This window comes from Cynocephalus volans, chromosome 2 (genome assembly GCF_027409185.1).
Source record: "Cynocephalus volans isolate mCynVol1 chromosome 2, mCynVol1.pri, whole genome shotgun sequence".
In the NCBI taxonomy this organism is placed as follows: Eukaryota; Metazoa; Chordata; class Mammalia; order Dermoptera; family Cynocephalidae; genus Cynocephalus; species Cynocephalus volans.
In genome coordinates, this window is record NC_084461.1 from 173,019,197 (window position 1) to 173,034,928 (window position 15,732).

A 15,732-nucleotide genomic window follows, 5' to 3' on the forward strand; every position below is an offset into this window, starting at 1 on the left:
CTGGCTGCCATCTTGTCTTTCTGGTCTCTGGAGGGTGGTAGGAATCCTCGTCCCCTCTGAGAACAAACATCTTCTGAATGCTGGATCCAAAGCCTTTTACTCAACTCACCTGTCCCAGAGTCTGAGGGCCCACTGCTCCGTATGCACTTGGAAGGGTGCTGACGCTTGCTCCTGTTACCCAGCCTTGTAGTTTTCAACCCAGGGTGCACATTAGAATCACTTGGAGAGCTTTCCAAACGCCTCTGGGCCCATCCCCAGGGATACTGATGTAACTAGTGGTGAGGGGGTGCAGCTGGGCATGGGTATTTTCAAAAGCAACCCAAGTGATGCTTGCCCTACCCTGATGTACTCCTGGTGACCCCCTCAGAAGATCCCTCACCCCATCTAAGGACTGTTAAATATCAGGTTCACTGTTCACGACTAAAACAGTCATGCAACACAAACACTTAAGAAGGAGACCTGCATACAGATGCTACCACGTGGTCCCTTCCCTCGTGGTGTCTCGGAGGCTAGCAGGCTCTCAGTTGTAGGTAAGCGGAGTAGAAACTGTTGCTGGGCCAAGTAAAGAGCCTGGCTCCTGGCAGGCACCGAGGAACATCAGATTTGCACTGCCAGAGCCTGTCTCTGTTTACCACCTGCCCCCTCCTGCTCCAGTGCTGGAAAAGGAATTTAATTGGTCTTCCCTGGGGAGGAAGATGGGCCTGAATTAGCAGTGAAGCCCTGGGCCGAAGGATGGGAAGCACGGAGAAAAAGAGAGCCACTGTGTCCACGCAATCACTCCATTTATTGCTGTGCTGTCTGCAGAAGACACCATTCAAACGCCAAAGTGCACCAAGGAGAGGTGAGGGGCTCCCAGACCCTCAAACATTTTATGAATCTACGAGTCCAGACCCAGTCCATCTGGTGAGATCTGCGCCATCAGCCCACACCAAGCCCCCGTGCCCACACACACGCACATTCTTCAGAGCAGCAGCTGGGTCCTCCCCCGCCAGGAGGAATGCAGGAAAGGTAGAGGTCACCGAGTTTCCTCCTCTTTCATGTCACCTCCTGGCAACCTGCGGCCGGCTTCTAGAAGCCGCATGGGCAGGAAAAGGAAGCGAAAGGGGCTCTGGCCTGCTCCTCCTTGCCCAGGAGCGAAGCCAGCCACTGCAGCCCCACTGTGAGGTAATGCCTGGCGCCGCCCGTGTGCTCCTGCAGGTCGAGACAGATTCAGACCGGGTGGGGTGGCAGCCCCAGCCACAGAGGGCACGCAGGGAGAACAACACGGGAGCTGGCTCCTGTGCCTCGGCCCCTCCCCGCCAGGCCTCAAGGGCCTGCAGCTGGGGCCTCCTGCTCTCCTCTGTTCCCTGAGCTCCCTTGCTGCCCAGAAGGGCTTTCCATCAAGAACCTAGGTGCTGGGCAATGCACAGAGCAGAACCTGGCCTCCCTTGCTCTCTGACCTCTCTGCCCAGGTGTTGTGGACCTGCTGAGACGGGTTCAGGAGGCGCCAGAGAGAAACCAGCTGGAGCCGGGCCCTCTCCTGCCCTGGCTGCAGCTGCATCAAGGTCCTCATTAACAGCTGCCCCCGCCTGGGTGCGGAGCAGGCTTTGGGCATTTGCCATGAGGCAGTTGAGAATTTTGCAACAGTCTCCAGGAGGGCAGAGCAGGAAGAGGGGGCTTCCCTGTGGTCCCCGTCTCCACAGGTTGAGCCGAGAAGGTAGGAAAAAATGTCAAGTCTCAGCGGCTTCCATGGTACCTAATGTGACCCAGATCGGGCTCCCGGCCCCCATCTCTCTGACCTGGGTTCCTAACCAGCCTTGCAGCCACCAGCTCACTCCCCTCTTGCTCCTGGAATTGAGTCACAGGTGTTGGTGCTGGCCACAAACAGCCAGTACAGAGGATGACAGGCATACAACACATGAGGGTCTTGGGGTCTGGGTGCTCACCTGGCCATCACCCACTGCCTGAGGACACCAGGCTGCCTGGGAAGCCATCTCTTTTGCTCCTTGGCATCCGGTACCTTGGAGGCCCACTCCCTGAAACCCAGTCCAGTGTGGTCAACAAGCCATGGTCTCTTTGAGTTAACATGGGAGCTGGAGCCCCCGCCCCTGGGAGGAGAGCAGTGGCAGGCGGTGGTGGCTCCTGGACAGAGGTGGGTACAGGAGTCTCTCCATCCATCATGCTCCTGGCTCAAACTTGCCCTTCCGGGGCTGGGGAGAGGGACAGGTATGGAGAGTGTGGGGGAAACTTCACAAAGGCGATGGCAGCCAGCTCCTTGCAGAACTCCTCCAGCACCACCACGCCTTCCAGGAGGGTCTGGTGGTCCAGCCTAAGGGGAGACGGCACAGGGGCCTGGCTGTGAGGCAGCTGGAGCATGCCCAGCATGACAGCCACACGTCCATGATGCTCAACCCGGTGGCTGGCACCTCCCTGACCAGAGGCACTTTCTGCCTGCCCACCCAAGGCTCTTCCCTGGGCAGCCACACCCCTCGGGTACTCACTGCTCCCCCAGGGCCTGGCCCATCAGCTGCTTGCGCACCAGGAGCAGCTTGCCTGGGAACTGGGGTACCCTCTGAATTCTCTGCATCAAGTCCCCGATCACCTAGACAGGGAACCACAGTGAACTCAGGCCCAGTGATGCTCCAGCAGGGTGCCCTGGCTTTGCCATGCCATGGGGAAGGGGATGGGGGACCTGGGCTTTCCCTGGCACTGGCGAGGGGGCCTACTCTACCACTCTCCAACCGCCCTGCCCTGCTCCCCCTCCTCCCTGTCCTCCACTCCCACTGTGTTCACTCGCTCAGGCCAGGCATCCTCACCCTGACAAGCACCGAGAACAGGCTCCTGCTGCCGGGGGCCAGGCTGATGTAGGGATCCAGGAGGTACTCGTGGATGTGGGGGTGGGGGAAGAGGGCGAGCCGGGACAGGACTGAGGTCACTTGCAGGTTCAGGCTATATGGCTGTAGGAAACATGGTGGACAAAGCTGGTGGTTGGCAGGGGGTGGTGAGCATTTTTGCACTCCCCCAGCGAGGCGCCTGGCCAGTGTGAACGTGTGCGGGGGTGGGAGACTCACGTGACGTGTGTGTGTCATGGATTCCCTGGGGCTGAGGGCCAGGACATGTTAGGGCGTGTGGAGCAGAGGCGAGATGGGGCTTCCCACCGGGGGGGATAGGTAGAGGGGCGGGGGGCTGCTGTGGAGCCAGAGAAGGGAAGGGGAGTTGAGCCCCTTGCGGCCAGCCCTGTCCTCCCGAAGGACTCCAGAGGTGCCAGCCTGGAGATCTCCTGTGGGCCCTGTCCTGTCAGCTACCTGGTCCAAAATTCGGGACATGCGGTCAAACAGCACTCGGAGAAAGTGACCCTCGAAGAAAGGCCGTTCAGGCTCATGGAGGTCCAGGGGAGTGGGACCCAGGGGCCAGCCCCAGGGGGCGACGCGGGAGCTGCACTCCTGGAACTGAAATGGGGGAGACCGAGGAGGTAATGGGGTGGTCAGGAGGAGCCAGCAGACAGAGTGACCCCGCACAGGACAGATGGGCTCGGGGCTCCTTGGGCCGAAGATCAAAGAGGGAGGCATGGAGTTGATCGACACACTGGCTCTGGAGGACGAGAATCGGGAGCTGGCAGAGCCGACACTCACCAGTCCATAAGCATCGTGGACGTACGTGTCATATCCAGTCTCCTCCAGAAAAGCCGAGGTCTTGGCTTCCTCAGGGACCAGGCAGAGGAAACTGAGAAACAGGAGCCCAGCTGTGGAGGCACCCCCTGGACTCACCCTGCTCTCCCCTGCTTACCAGACCTGGGCTCCTCCCCGGGTGGACCCTATCGGGGCTGTGGCCAAAGACAGCACAAAGCTCAAGTGGCTCCGATTGCCTAACCTGCTCCCCACCTGTTGACGATCTCGGTCACTGCTGTTTTGCCATCCGAGTTGGTGGCAGGTGCTGGGTGAGGCTTGGGGGAAGGCTGAAAGCCAGAATCAAGGAAGCCGTCTGTGAAGTAGGGGTCTTCCTCCAGATCTCTGTGGCCAGGGCAGACCAGCGTAGCACCAGTGAATGAATGAATGAATGAGTGAGTGAGCATGGGTGGGCTGGGCTGAGTCCTGGGGGACCCGGGCTTCACTTACAGTGTGTCCTCGTAGCTCTCGGGCTCTGGTGAGCCCCGGGCCACATAGAGGCGGCTATCAAGGTTGCGCAGGATCAGGCTGCTGATGATGCCCTCGTGGGGCTTCTGGAGCAGCTCCTCGAACAGCTGCAGCGTGGCGATGCTGATCTGGAGCAGGAAGGGGGTCAGCAGGGACGCCCCTGCCCACCCCAGCCTCTAGAATGGGTGCCTTGGAACTGCTGACCCAAATAAGAAGTCCTCTAAGGTGGGGTCACCTTCCCTGGCTGGGTGCTAAGGTTGCAGGTTTTGTGGGGAGTGGGTGGGTGTTGGCCTAGGAACCAGGAAGTCTGGGTGGTTCCTGTTCTGTTACTAATTTGATGTGTGATCCAGGAAAGCCAATTGGCTTCTCTGTACCTCAGTTTCCATTCCAGAAAAATGGGAATGTCAGCCTCACCTATCTCACAGAGTGGTCGTAAGCCTCAAACAAGCCAAGTGAACAGAAAAGCAGTTTGCAGAATATGAAGTGCCATGAAAAGTATGCAGTCACAGAAAATTACTGTGTGACAGCTTGACTGTGTCACTGTTTTGGGGGGTTCAGTGTCTCAAAGGGAGAATCACCTGAACAAGCTAGTGAAAATAAGAAGCAGTGCGGGAAATTCCTTCAGTGGGAAGGGGTGGTGCCAGCGGAGATGAGAGTCCCTCCCACTTACCTCATCAGAGAGGTGGTCGCAGTGCCCGATGAGGTGAGCGCACAGGGTGCGGGGGTTGTCTTCGGGGGCTTCAGGCTGCTGGTCCGTGCCCAGGAGGAAAGTCACAGTCTCTCGCAGCAGTGCGGGTGAGCGAAGCCGGCGCAGCAGGGCCGTCAGCAGGGCAGTAGAGGTCAGCATACTCCGCTCGGACCTGCGGGGACAAGATACCTCAGCCAGGCCTGGCCCGGGCTCTCAAAGCCAGGCGAGGAGAGAGGTGCAGGGAGAGAGAGGTGCAGGGAGAGAGAGGTGCAGGGAGAGAGAGGTGCGGGGAGTGAGGGCATGCAGGGGAGGCAAACCCTCTCCAGGTGTCCTCACAGCTCTAACTAATATATCTCTGGTCACTTCCCCATCCCCTGAGGTCCTCAAGTGTGGCTCAGAGCCACATGCCTGTCAGTAGGGCAAGGCCTGGCCGACATTAAGCAATGGAGTCCACAGATGTGAGTCTGGCTGACAAGGTCCCCAGCCATAGGGACAGGAAGGGGCTTGGTGAAGTGGTGGTTTGATCCAGACCACAGCCACACCCAAGGGACCTAGACACACACTTACACGTGCAGGAGCTGGGGCTGCAGAGTCTCCACAAATAACTTCTCAGCCACAGCCTTTGCCAAAGCATCTGCCACCACCTGCGTGCCAAAGAGCATGTCTTCAACACGTTTTACACCCACTACAGTTTTCCACGGAGGACTAACCGTGACTTTGCACAGAGCCTAACACCACAGGCAGAGGGGCCCAACTAACCCAGGACCCTGCTCGGCTCCTAGACCCCATGTTTCCAAGCATGTGCTCCACTCGGTCCTCGAGATGAGACAGCAAAGGGAGCAGTGTGGGAGAGCCCGTCTACACCCACCGCTGCTCACCGCGTGTGCCTCTGTGATAAGGTGGTCGCAGTAATCAAACCAGCCCAAGAAGGCAGCCAGGGCCTCCTTGCCAGGGAAGGAGGCCTCATCAGACGGGGCGCTGGGTAACCTGAAGGGAAAGGGAGGAGGGAAGTCTGGAGAGTGAGAGGAACTTTGACATCTTCCTCAAGCACGTGCACCCGGAAGCTGGGTCCTTTCTCCCGCTCCTCGGTAACCTCCATCACTGGGGCACAGTTCTATTGAGATCTTTGGGGTCAGAGACAAGAAAAGAGATGCTTCCCTGGAGGATGAGAAAGCCCTTGGGGATCAGCTGTCACCTCGGGAAATGGGTGGCCAGCAGGGGCCTCCAGCCCCCTTGGAATACCAGAGGAGCCAGCCACCAGCAAGACAGGCAGGGCATCGAGCCACCGAAGATGTCACCCAGCTTTCTGGGGTCAAGACCTACCTCCAACTGATGCCTTCTAATGTGGCAACATCTGTGGGGTCAAGGAAGGTGGGCAGGGAGTGGTACAGCTGGCAGAGGTGCTCGGCGATGGCGAGGCAGGAGCTGCTCTGCACCAGGTAGGTGGCAGCTGCCGGGGAGGCCACGTGCACCAGGAGCAGCAGGTTCTCCTGGGCCTTCAGGGCCACCCGACTCTTCTAGGAGATGGGGATACGACTTCAGGGACATTCATCTGAACCCCAAAATCACCTCCCAGCTATCCGCCCCTTCCTCTCCTGGCCCCCACCCTCTCTGTCTCTGCAGCCAGCACCTTGCTCTTGCACAGCCCGAGCAGGGAGGTGATCAGGTTGTTCTCCCCGGTCCCACCATCTGGCTCCTCGGTCCCTGCAGGCAGGCGGCTGCTCAAGGCCTGGGCTCCGCAGGGCTCCCTCTCCAGTGGGGGGCCCCTGTCAGGAGCACTGCTGTGGGAGTTGTCCTTGTCCCTGTGGTTGGCTGTGTCTTTAGGCAGGGCAGTGGGTTCTCTGGAGGCCTTCTTCCTACCTACAATCTTTTTACCCTGGGAGGGGTGAGGCCAGGTCACGGTGGAGACCATTCCCTGTGATGACCCCCCCTTGAGAACGCAAGGTGAGCCGGCTGACAGGGCCCTGGCCTGGAGCTGAGGCGAGATTGCCTGAGCACACCTTGGGTCCCCACTCTCTCCTTCTGCTTCTCAGAAAGGCCAAGGGGGCCTTCCCCTGGGGCTGCAGCCCCCCATGTTCCCCACTGGATGCTCACTTCCAGGATGTAGGCGAGCAATGCCGGATCCTGCTGGATCTTGGAGCAGAGGACAGTGGTGAACTGCACCTCCTCCTTTTCAGTAAGGGACCCAGTAACTGTCCCACCAAGTCGGAGAAGTTTCTGGAAAGGGAGCAGGATAGAAACAGAGGGGAATAAGATGGCTAGGGAGAGAGGGGGCCTCACGCCCAGCCGCCCCTTGGCTTCTCGGCCCCTCACCTGCACAGGCCTGTGGACGCTGAGGTAATGCAGCAGCGGGTGCTGCACCTGGGCCAGAACTTTGCTGAAGAACTGGAACACCTGCTGCCGCATGCCCGGTGGGTACTGAGGGCCAGGGACAGAGCGCCTATCAGAACGGAAGCCACGTCCACCTGCCTGGACGCTCTCCTCCTGGAGCTCGACATGGCTCAATTCCTCCCTCAGTCATGGCGCAGAGGGCACCTTACCACCAGGCTGCCCTCCCTGACCACGCTGTTTGACACTGGCCTCCCGTGTGCTCCCACGCCCCTTTCCTGCCTTATTTTTCTCCATAACTGGGTCAGTACTGAACATACGACACAATTACCCTGCCCCTTCCCCTGCCCTTCCCACCTGCCAGGATTTCTGTCTGTTTTTCCCAGCACCCAGAGCACAGCCTGGCAGGTGGCAGGTGCTCGGCACACCTCTGTGAAGCAAATGTCGACTGGGCGAAAGGGCACAGAAGCCCCTGGGAGGTGGCGGGGCCCCGTTTGGTCCCCCCACCCTCGGTGTTGGGACCGGGAGCAGCACATGTGGAAAAGCCTGGCATCCAGGGGCCCTGGCTCGTGTGGAAGATTCCAGAAGCACCCCCAGGACTCTGCCCACCTCGGCCTTGCCCAGCGTGCACAGGGTCTCCAGGATCTTGTGCTGCAGCAGGTACTCCAGACAGGGCCCCGCCTCACCAGCTGCTGTCTGCTGCCTCTCCTCATACACCAGGATGTCCAGCATCTGTTTCAGCCGCCAGGGAATGTCTGTTTTCTTGGCCGGGGTGTTTTCATCTAACCAAGATTCAGGAAACAAGGGTGAATGGGGTGAAAAGGGACCCTGTGGCTTAAAAGCCTGGCTCTCTCCTGCCAAAGCCCAGAAGGGAGTTGTGTCTAGGATGTGGGGGGAGGAGGCAGAGGGTAACCAGGAAATTGAACTTTACAGCTGACGCTCTGTACATAAAAAGACAAAAGTCCTTTCGGATTAGGCCCAGGACACAGCCCTCTGGCTGAGAACACGTGCCCGCCCCCCAGCACTCTATCAGTTGTCTACACCCACAGAAAGACAAGTTGCAACCAGTTGGCTCTGGGCATGAGTGAGAAGCGGTGGGCTCGGGGGTCTGTTCATATAATTTAGAATCTGTATTCTAGAAGTTTCCTGAGTGATAACCTCCTGGAGCTTGTTTATGTTCCTTTTACACTCATAGAAGGCAATATTCTGTTTTTTAACCAAGCAGAAAAAAAAATCTGTGCACCACCGTTGGCTCTGACCCTACCCGCTCTGCCATGCAGATGCCCTGACAGAGGAGCCAGCTTCAGGCTTTTTTACTCAGAGTCTCAGAGTACCGTGTTTTGTTTAGAGTTTTGGTACGTTGGGACTGGCCTTGGAGCACCCCCTAGCTTTTCTTTCAGGCACAGGATCCTGGGCAGGGCAGCCAGCCTCACCCACTCCCGATGCCTCTGGTCTAGGGACCATTCTGGAAATTAAAGAACTGGACCCAGATGAAGCCCCAGGTGGGTGTGAGTCAGTTCTGGATCTCGTCTTCCTTTTTTGGTGGACTGAGCTCTCTGTCAAGAGATCTTTAAAGGAGTGGTTCTCAACTAGACGGCAGTTCTGTCCCCGAGGAAACATTTGGCAATGTCTGGAGACATTTATGGCTGTCACAATGGGGGATGGGGTGGGGTGGTGCTACTGGCATCTAGTGGGTAGAGGACAGAATCACTACTAAACATTCTACAATGCCCAGGACAGCCCCAACAACAAAGAATGACCCAGTCCAAGTGTCAACCATGGCAAGTTGAGAAACCTGGTCTAACAGAACTCTCAGAGGGTCCCTCAGAGTGTCCAAAGGCCACTTTTTAATTTCTGGAGCTGGCTCAGGCTGGAAATAAAGCCTTTAGGAACAGCACAGACTGGAATCAAACCCTAGTCTGAACTCCAAGAGGTGAAAAGGCTATTGATGCAGGATGCGGTTACCTGGCAACCAGTCTGTATCCACCAATACTGGCACATTGACTACAAAACAGCCAATCAGAGTCTACCCCCTCAATGAGTGCTACTGATGGGCCCGTACAACCCAGGGCTATGGCCCTCTGGGATGTCGGCTTGGGGAGAAGAACCCAGGCATGTTACATACCTTGGTTTTTGTACTCCCCCTACCCCAGATCTCTACAAGGGAAATGCCCTTAAGTTGGCTTAGAGAAAAGAGGAATTTAAGTTACTTTTAATCAGTAAATCCTAGGCACAAGCAATTGGAACCGAAGGCCTGGAGGCTCTACCCAGTTGGAAGCTGCAGCCACCTCTGCCTTGCAGAGTCAGGCCAGTGAGACCCCCAACCTCCTTGTCCCCACTCCTGCCTCACACGGCTCCCCTCCCAAAAGGTCAGGGTGGGGCCAGCAACTAAGCGATTAGGAACAGAGGTGGCCAAGGCTCTAGGTCTTCCTCCTGTCTGTCTGTTTCCCTGTCTCCAGTAGCTCAGCCCCCACTCTGAACTCCTGGGCAGTGGGCGTCCCTTTCCCAGGACACCTGCATAGTCACTTCGGCCTACACCTTCCTCCCCACTCCCTGCAGGGGTCCCAGACTGGGGAGGACCAAGCTCCACCTGTGCTTTCGATGTAGTAGTGTGTGATGCCCTTCCAGTGCTCCACGAAGGCCTGCAGCAGGTCAATGCTGGGTTCCCGCTGCGGAAAGAGCAGAGATACAACCTCAGTGGGGGCTACAATGACCACAGAGCCCCACTGCCACCACATCAGAACAGACATCCCACATCTGCCACGTGTCAGGTCAGTGCTGGACCCTACAGGAGGCACTCTGCTCCCGGGTTTTCAAAGGGAAGAGTAACATATTTTCTCCAGGACACATGGGCATTGTCTCTGTATCTTGCCAAGGATCTCCCCAGACAGTCCTCCTGGAAATGCTGTTCTCTTGCTACATGTCAAGATCCCACAGTCCCTGTCCTGGAGCAGCTAAGAACATTGGTGGGGGAAACAGACACAGAAACAGATCATTTCAAGATGGTTATGCTACAACAGAGGGACACATAGGAACACAGGAGATCATCCCCAAAAAGAAAAACAAAATCAAAATGATACAGACGGAAAATGTGGCAAAGATAAAGCTTTCAGGTCCCTCTCAGTCTGAGAATCTATGAAAATCTGTGTTCAAGGCCATGACAGGCTCAGTTCAGCCAGATGGGTAACATTAGCATACCAAGAACATGCTTTATTTATAATGCACTTTCCTCTGCTGTCCAAGGCCTCAGGCTGCTCACCCCTAACTCCTCCTCAGGCAGCTCTGCTTCTGCCCCCCCCCCCCCCCCCGAGAATTCAGAATCTGCTCTGAGCAAGCCCCTAATCTCCTCCTTTTCCATAAGTACTGTCTCCTTCCCTCTCCAAACTGGCTGGAACTGGCCTCAAGCTGTTAACAATCAGTTTCCCTGAAAACTTCAAGCCCATTCTTTCTCTTTCCTTACAGAGTAAATTTTGCAGAAGAAAAACGCAAAATCAGATGGTCCCCACTCACAGGTGCTTGTTTCTGCTCAGACCACTCCTCTGCCCAGGAGACCCTGTATCCCCCTACACCTGTCTGAATCCTGCGAGTCCTTTGTGAGCCCCAGCTAAGGGCCGGTGACTCCATCAAGCCCTCCCTAGGGTTCCTCCCACATGCATCTCCTCTAACCTCACGCCTTACTGTGCGCAGCAGAGCTCAGTATCTTTGGGTTAAATCATTCTTTCAGCAAATACCTCGTGAGCGCCTACTATGTGCATGACACAATGCCAGATGCTATGAGCAACAGAAGGATTAATAAGACCCAGTCCTCAAGAAACGTGCCTTGTAGAAGAGACTGGAAAACCGCCTGAGTACCTAAACTACAAGGAAATAGTGTGAGATCACAGGAGGGGTGGGAAGTGAAGTCTCAGAAAAGAAGGGTCACTTCTACCAGGCTGGAACAGGTAAGGCTTTACTGAGGTCATGCGAGAACTAAAACTTGAAGAACTGGGTCAGATGTCAACAATGAGACGGAAAGACATTCCCTGCAGAAGGAACTCTGCAAAGCATATCTGGGGAAAGGACGGGGTGACCAGTTTGGGGGGCCTCCAATGCCAAGCCACAAAGTCCAGATTTTTTTTGAAGACAGCAGGTCAATGACACCTTCTGAGCAGTGTTTTAGGAAGAGTCACCTGGCAGCTATGTAGGACAGCAGGCACAGGCAGGAAGAACGCTCAGAAGGCATGGCATCGTGGGGAGGAAGCGATAACGAACCCAGAACCTGAAACACTCCCCTCTCGCAGCTGCCCAGGCCATCCTGTCTTCTTTCAGAGTTAGTTGTAAGGGCCAAGACACTTCCCCAAGTGCTCCTGGAGTCATTCCAAATATTCCACCTGTATGGAGTGACTGCATCTTACCACATTCCATGTAATGCTGTTACTGATGGGCTAAGCAGTCATCCCTCCTGCTACACTGTGAGCTCCCTGCAGGCCAGGGGTCTGTGTTTTATATCTCTGCCTGCTTCAAAGTGCTCTGCATAGAGTGAATCCTTATTAGCATTTACCAAATATCTTGGCAAACTCCTTAAGACATCATTGCATAATTCCTGACCAACACTACAATCTTCTCACAATGTCTGTGATGGGGTCCCATCTAGCCTCAAGATTATTTATAGTCTCCAAAAACCTTGCGCTGGGCTTTAACCAAAAAGAATGCTCCATTAAGAATAGGGCTGGTCGGCTAGCTCACTTGGTTAGAGTGTGGTGTTAATAACACTAAGGTCAAGGGTTTGGGCCCCCTTACCAGCCAAAACCTGAAAAAAAGAACAGAAGGCAGGCTAGCCAGCACTGGCCCTTAGGGAGAGGAAAGCAGGGGCGGGATCTTGATCTGTATCTTTTAGTAGCTACTATAACTCCAGACCAAAGAAATTGTACCAAATGATTTCTTTTTAAAGATAATACTATTTTTAAAAAGAGCCATAACGATGCCTATTCTGTTGGGTCAGAAGAGGGCAGGAAGGAGCACCTACTTGCTGGGATCACACATGATTTGGCGACCCAGCCTGGGGAAAGACCTAGAAGATCACCTGCCTAAAAATACCTCCCTCTACTACCAACAGCTCCAGCCAAGAAGCCCGGACCTCCTGCATTGCCAGCATCAGAATTTCACTCCTTGGGATAAAGGAATTGTCTGGCCTATCCCTCCACCCTCCTTGCAAATAGAGCTTTCCCCAGAGGTATGAATTCTTTTATCTGATTACTTTCTAAGATGACAGCTGTTTTGACTGGGGACAGAGAAGAGGCAAAGGAGAGATCACTCTGGAACCTCTCCCTATTGGGATGTTCCATGGCCCTGGACCTGGGGGAGAGCAGGGCTGGGGCAGGTGGGGGAGGGGTGGAGGGCGCAGCAGAAGTTTCCGCTTTCTTCACAAGTTTGCATAAGACTGTCTGTCCTCATTCACGATGAACTCTGGTTTGCAGGGGCGGGGGAGTGCTGACCCCAAAGTGGTTGCTCCTGAGAAAATTTGATACATTAAACTCATCGATTAGGAGGAGGATTTATACCACAAGACAAAAGAATTAACTTTATGGACTGCTTCTTGGCAGGAACGGAAGGCAAGCCCCCACCCTACCTAACCTGCACTTTATCTTGCTGAATGAAGTGAACCCTGGTGGGCTGTCTCGGACCAATCCTCAGCCCCAACAAAAAATGGCAAAAACGTGAACTCTGATGGAATGTGAACAATCAAAAGACTGTTCCACACACACGGCCGCCCCAGGCCTCACCGCGGGCTGGCCTGTCCCTAGCGCAAGGTCAGTGGGGCTTCTGTGCGGTGAGATACAGGCCGGAAAGTGCGTCCGTCCCCACCTCCCCCTCGAAGGCTGGTTCCCGGCCGGGCGCCCACCCGCCCGTGCCCTGCCTCGTCACCGTTCCCGGGCCCGCACTTCCCACGTGGAGGGGGAGCCAGGGCACCCTGCGCCCCAGCACGGCCCTGGAGTTGTCTGGGAGCTCAGAACGAGGGGAGGGGGCAGCTGTTTTTTAAGGCCAGGTGACCGGGAAGGGAGGAGCGACGGGAAGGAGGAAGACGAACAGAGGCGTGGGGGGGGGGGGGGGGGCGCTCGGGCGACACGGGCGCGCTCTGGAAGAGAAGAGCCGGGAAGTAGGAGGGACCCTGGGGCGCAGGAACGTCCGCAGGCAGCAACCTGGGGAGCAGGATCAGGGACGTGGCGGGTCTGGGGAGGATCCGGGAACCAGGCGCGCTGCGCGGAGGGGCGCTGCGGCCCGGGGGTCCCCTGCGGGATGGGTCCCCTGCGCGAGGGGTCCGGCCCCGCTCGCCCCAGCCCCGCGCCCGCCCCTCCGCCCCTCCGTCCCGGCCTCACCGCGCCTATGGCCTCCTGCAGCAGCGCCCCGAGCCGGCTCAGCATGATGGCGGCCCGGCCCGGCTCCGGGCGGCGGCGGCGGCGGCGGCGGCGGCGGCGGCGAGGGCGGAGGAGGAGGTGCCCGACGCGATCAGGAGGCGGGGCCCGGCCCGGCCCGGCCCGGCCCGCTCCGCCCCGTCCCGGCCCGGCGGGGCTGGGGAGTCCCGGGCTCCTGCAAGGAGGGCGCACGCGGAGCCTGGTGCCGGCGAGCGAGGATGGCCCCTTCGCGCGGGAGCGGAGGCGTTTGGATGAGGCCTTAGGGTCCCCCCTGAATTGAAGGTTGGTGGCTCTGCAAGGCTCAGCGCCCCCGCCCCCAACACGGTAGCCCCTCGGGCCACGTGTGGCTGTGGCGCACTTGAAATGTGCTGTGTCAGTTACACCCCGGATTTGGAAGACAGGGAAAGAATGTTAAAATAGCGCACTAATCGTGTTTCATATTGATGACATGTCGCAACAGTAATATACGAGTATTGGGTTTATTGAGTTAAGTATATTGTTAAAATTAATTTCGCTTGTTGCTTTTTACTTAAGTGGCTACTAGAAAACGTGAACGATGTGTGCGGCTGCATTATGTTTCTATCGTGCAGCGCTGCTCTAGAGGTCCCGCCGAGGAACAGAAGGTGGGTCTCCCATGTAGGGGGCACACCTGAGAAATTATGCCTAAGAATTACGCAGGCACAGCCCTCCACTAGAACAGGCTTCCTGGGATGTGCAGAGAGGACCTTAGGGACGCCTTCTAGCTGCCACTACCACCTCCAACACCAGGAATAGAAAGAGTTCCTGAGCACAGGGCTGATGCCTGTTTCAAATGCATTTCTGCTAATCACTACATCACATGATAAGATAAGGCATCAGGGAGTAGCCCCTGTCCCTGAGTTGTAGAATGTAGAGCTTTGGGGAGCCACCTGCCATTTGGGGCCATTCCCCAGGAGGGCTGAGACCCAGGAGACAGTGACCTGTCTGGACCTGACTGTGTGCTATGGAGCGGAGCCTGCAGTCCAGACTGAGTCAGAGCCAGGAGGCCAAGCCCAAGCTGAATGAGGATTTGGATCTCAGTTTTCTGACAGCTGCTTGGGAAGGAGATGTTTTCAAAGAGTTAGCTGCAAATGGGCTCCAGGAGCACTGTGGGAAACGTGAGGAGGCTGTTAGGTTGGCCTCAAGTGTATAAGAACAAAGAGAAGAAACAAGCCTGTTCTGTGTTGTCAGGAAGCACCTTAATAAGTTAGGAAACCTGAGTCCAGTCACCGTGATTTTGCTCACAGGTAAAGTAGGCTGGATGGATCGAATCAGCATTTCTCCCCTAAACACGTTCCAAGGAATGCTAGGGAATAATGGAAGGCCTCAGGAGTTCATAACCTTTTGTTTGACTAGATTTTTAAGTGTTATTTTAAAAACTCTAATGAAAGTCAATGTACATGCTATATGTGTTATATGCCAAAAGTGTTAGAGACCCACTGATGTATTAAATTCCACTGGCAGGTTAACTCATTTGGGGAAGACCTTTGAATAAAGCCTCTCCTATCAGCTTAAGTGAAGAGTCAGGCTGTCTCGGCGTTAGCTGTTTAATGAGCAAGGCGCTAAGCCCAGATTCAGGGGAGAGGGCCATACTCCTGCAACTCAGTAGGAAGAATGTGAATGAATTTATTCACAGGTTTTTAAACCACCACGATTTTATAACTACTCATCCGTGTGAATCAGATTTCCTCAATACTGTGCAACCAAATACAGTAATAAATAAATACAGCGCTTGATAGAAGTGCAACTGTCAAATATGTATATATAACTCTTAAGACATTCTTTATTCATTAAAAAGCTTTCGTTCTTATTGATTTCGTAACTATAAAATTCAACTTATAAGTGTATTCTAATTACTAATAGTAAGATCTATTTTTAAAACATTTAAAAAAAATGTTTTGCTACTAAAAAGGTTAGAAACCACTACACTAGGTAATCTCCCAGGTTTTGCATGTGTGTGTGTTGGGCATAGGAGGTACTGAGAGCGTCTCCCTAAGACTTTGCTTTAGAGACACAAAGCTCCCTAAATTTTGAGCCATCCTAAATTCTCAAGAACTTAAAATCCTTTAGGATTTAGCAGCAAATCTGCCCGTACCACAAACATTTCCCAATTAACAGTGATCAGATGCTGCCTTCAGCACCCCTCGAGCTCAGTCCTTGACATTGGTCCCAATGGCCTGGGAGTTCAGTATAG

The 15,732-nt window shown here is 55.5% G+C and overlaps 1 protein-coding gene and 1 long non-coding RNA gene across 5 annotated transcripts; one reads left to right on the top strand and one right to left on the bottom strand.

Annotated features, from left to right (window-relative positions):
• Positions 1 to 765: 765 nt before the first annotated feature.
• On the bottom strand, positions 766 to 13,579 carry FHIP2B (FHF complex subunit HOOK interacting protein 2B). 4 transcript variants are annotated; one of them, XM_063084275.1, is made up of 17 exons: positions 13,485 to 13,579; positions 9,719 to 9,797; positions 7,738 to 7,910; positions 7,114 to 7,218; positions 6,895 to 7,017; positions 6,431 to 6,676; positions 6,124 to 6,314; positions 5,679 to 5,787; positions 5,368 to 5,444; positions 4,783 to 4,972; positions 4,095 to 4,240; positions 3,861 to 3,989; positions 3,612 to 3,702; positions 3,285 to 3,428; positions 2,796 to 2,936; positions 2,481 to 2,581; positions 766 to 2,308 (listed from the first exon to the last, which is right to left on the bottom strand). In XM_063084275.1, exons 1-17 carry the CDS (start codon positions 13,527 to 13,529, stop codon positions 2,170 to 2,172), a joined length of 2,229 nt encoding a protein of 742 aa, XP_062940345.1. In that variant the 5' UTR covers positions 13,530 to 13,579; the 3' UTR covers positions 766 to 2,169. The 4 variants fall into 4 exon arrangements, with proteins under 4 accessions (XP_062940345.1, XP_062940337.1, XP_062940352.1 ...); XM_063084267.1 differs by having other exon boundaries at positions 6,124 to 6,317; XM_063084282.1 differs by lacking the exon at positions 3,861 to 3,989 and having other exon boundaries at positions 6,124 to 6,317.
• On the top strand, positions 12,217 to 15,285 carry LOC134367598 (uncharacterized). The gene is made up of 3 exons (XR_010022425.1): positions 12,217 to 12,340; positions 12,711 to 12,917; positions 13,506 to 15,285. It is a non-coding gene; the product is annotated as an uncharacterized LOC134367598 (long non-coding RNA).
• Positions 15,286 to 15,732: the final 447 nt, after the last annotated feature.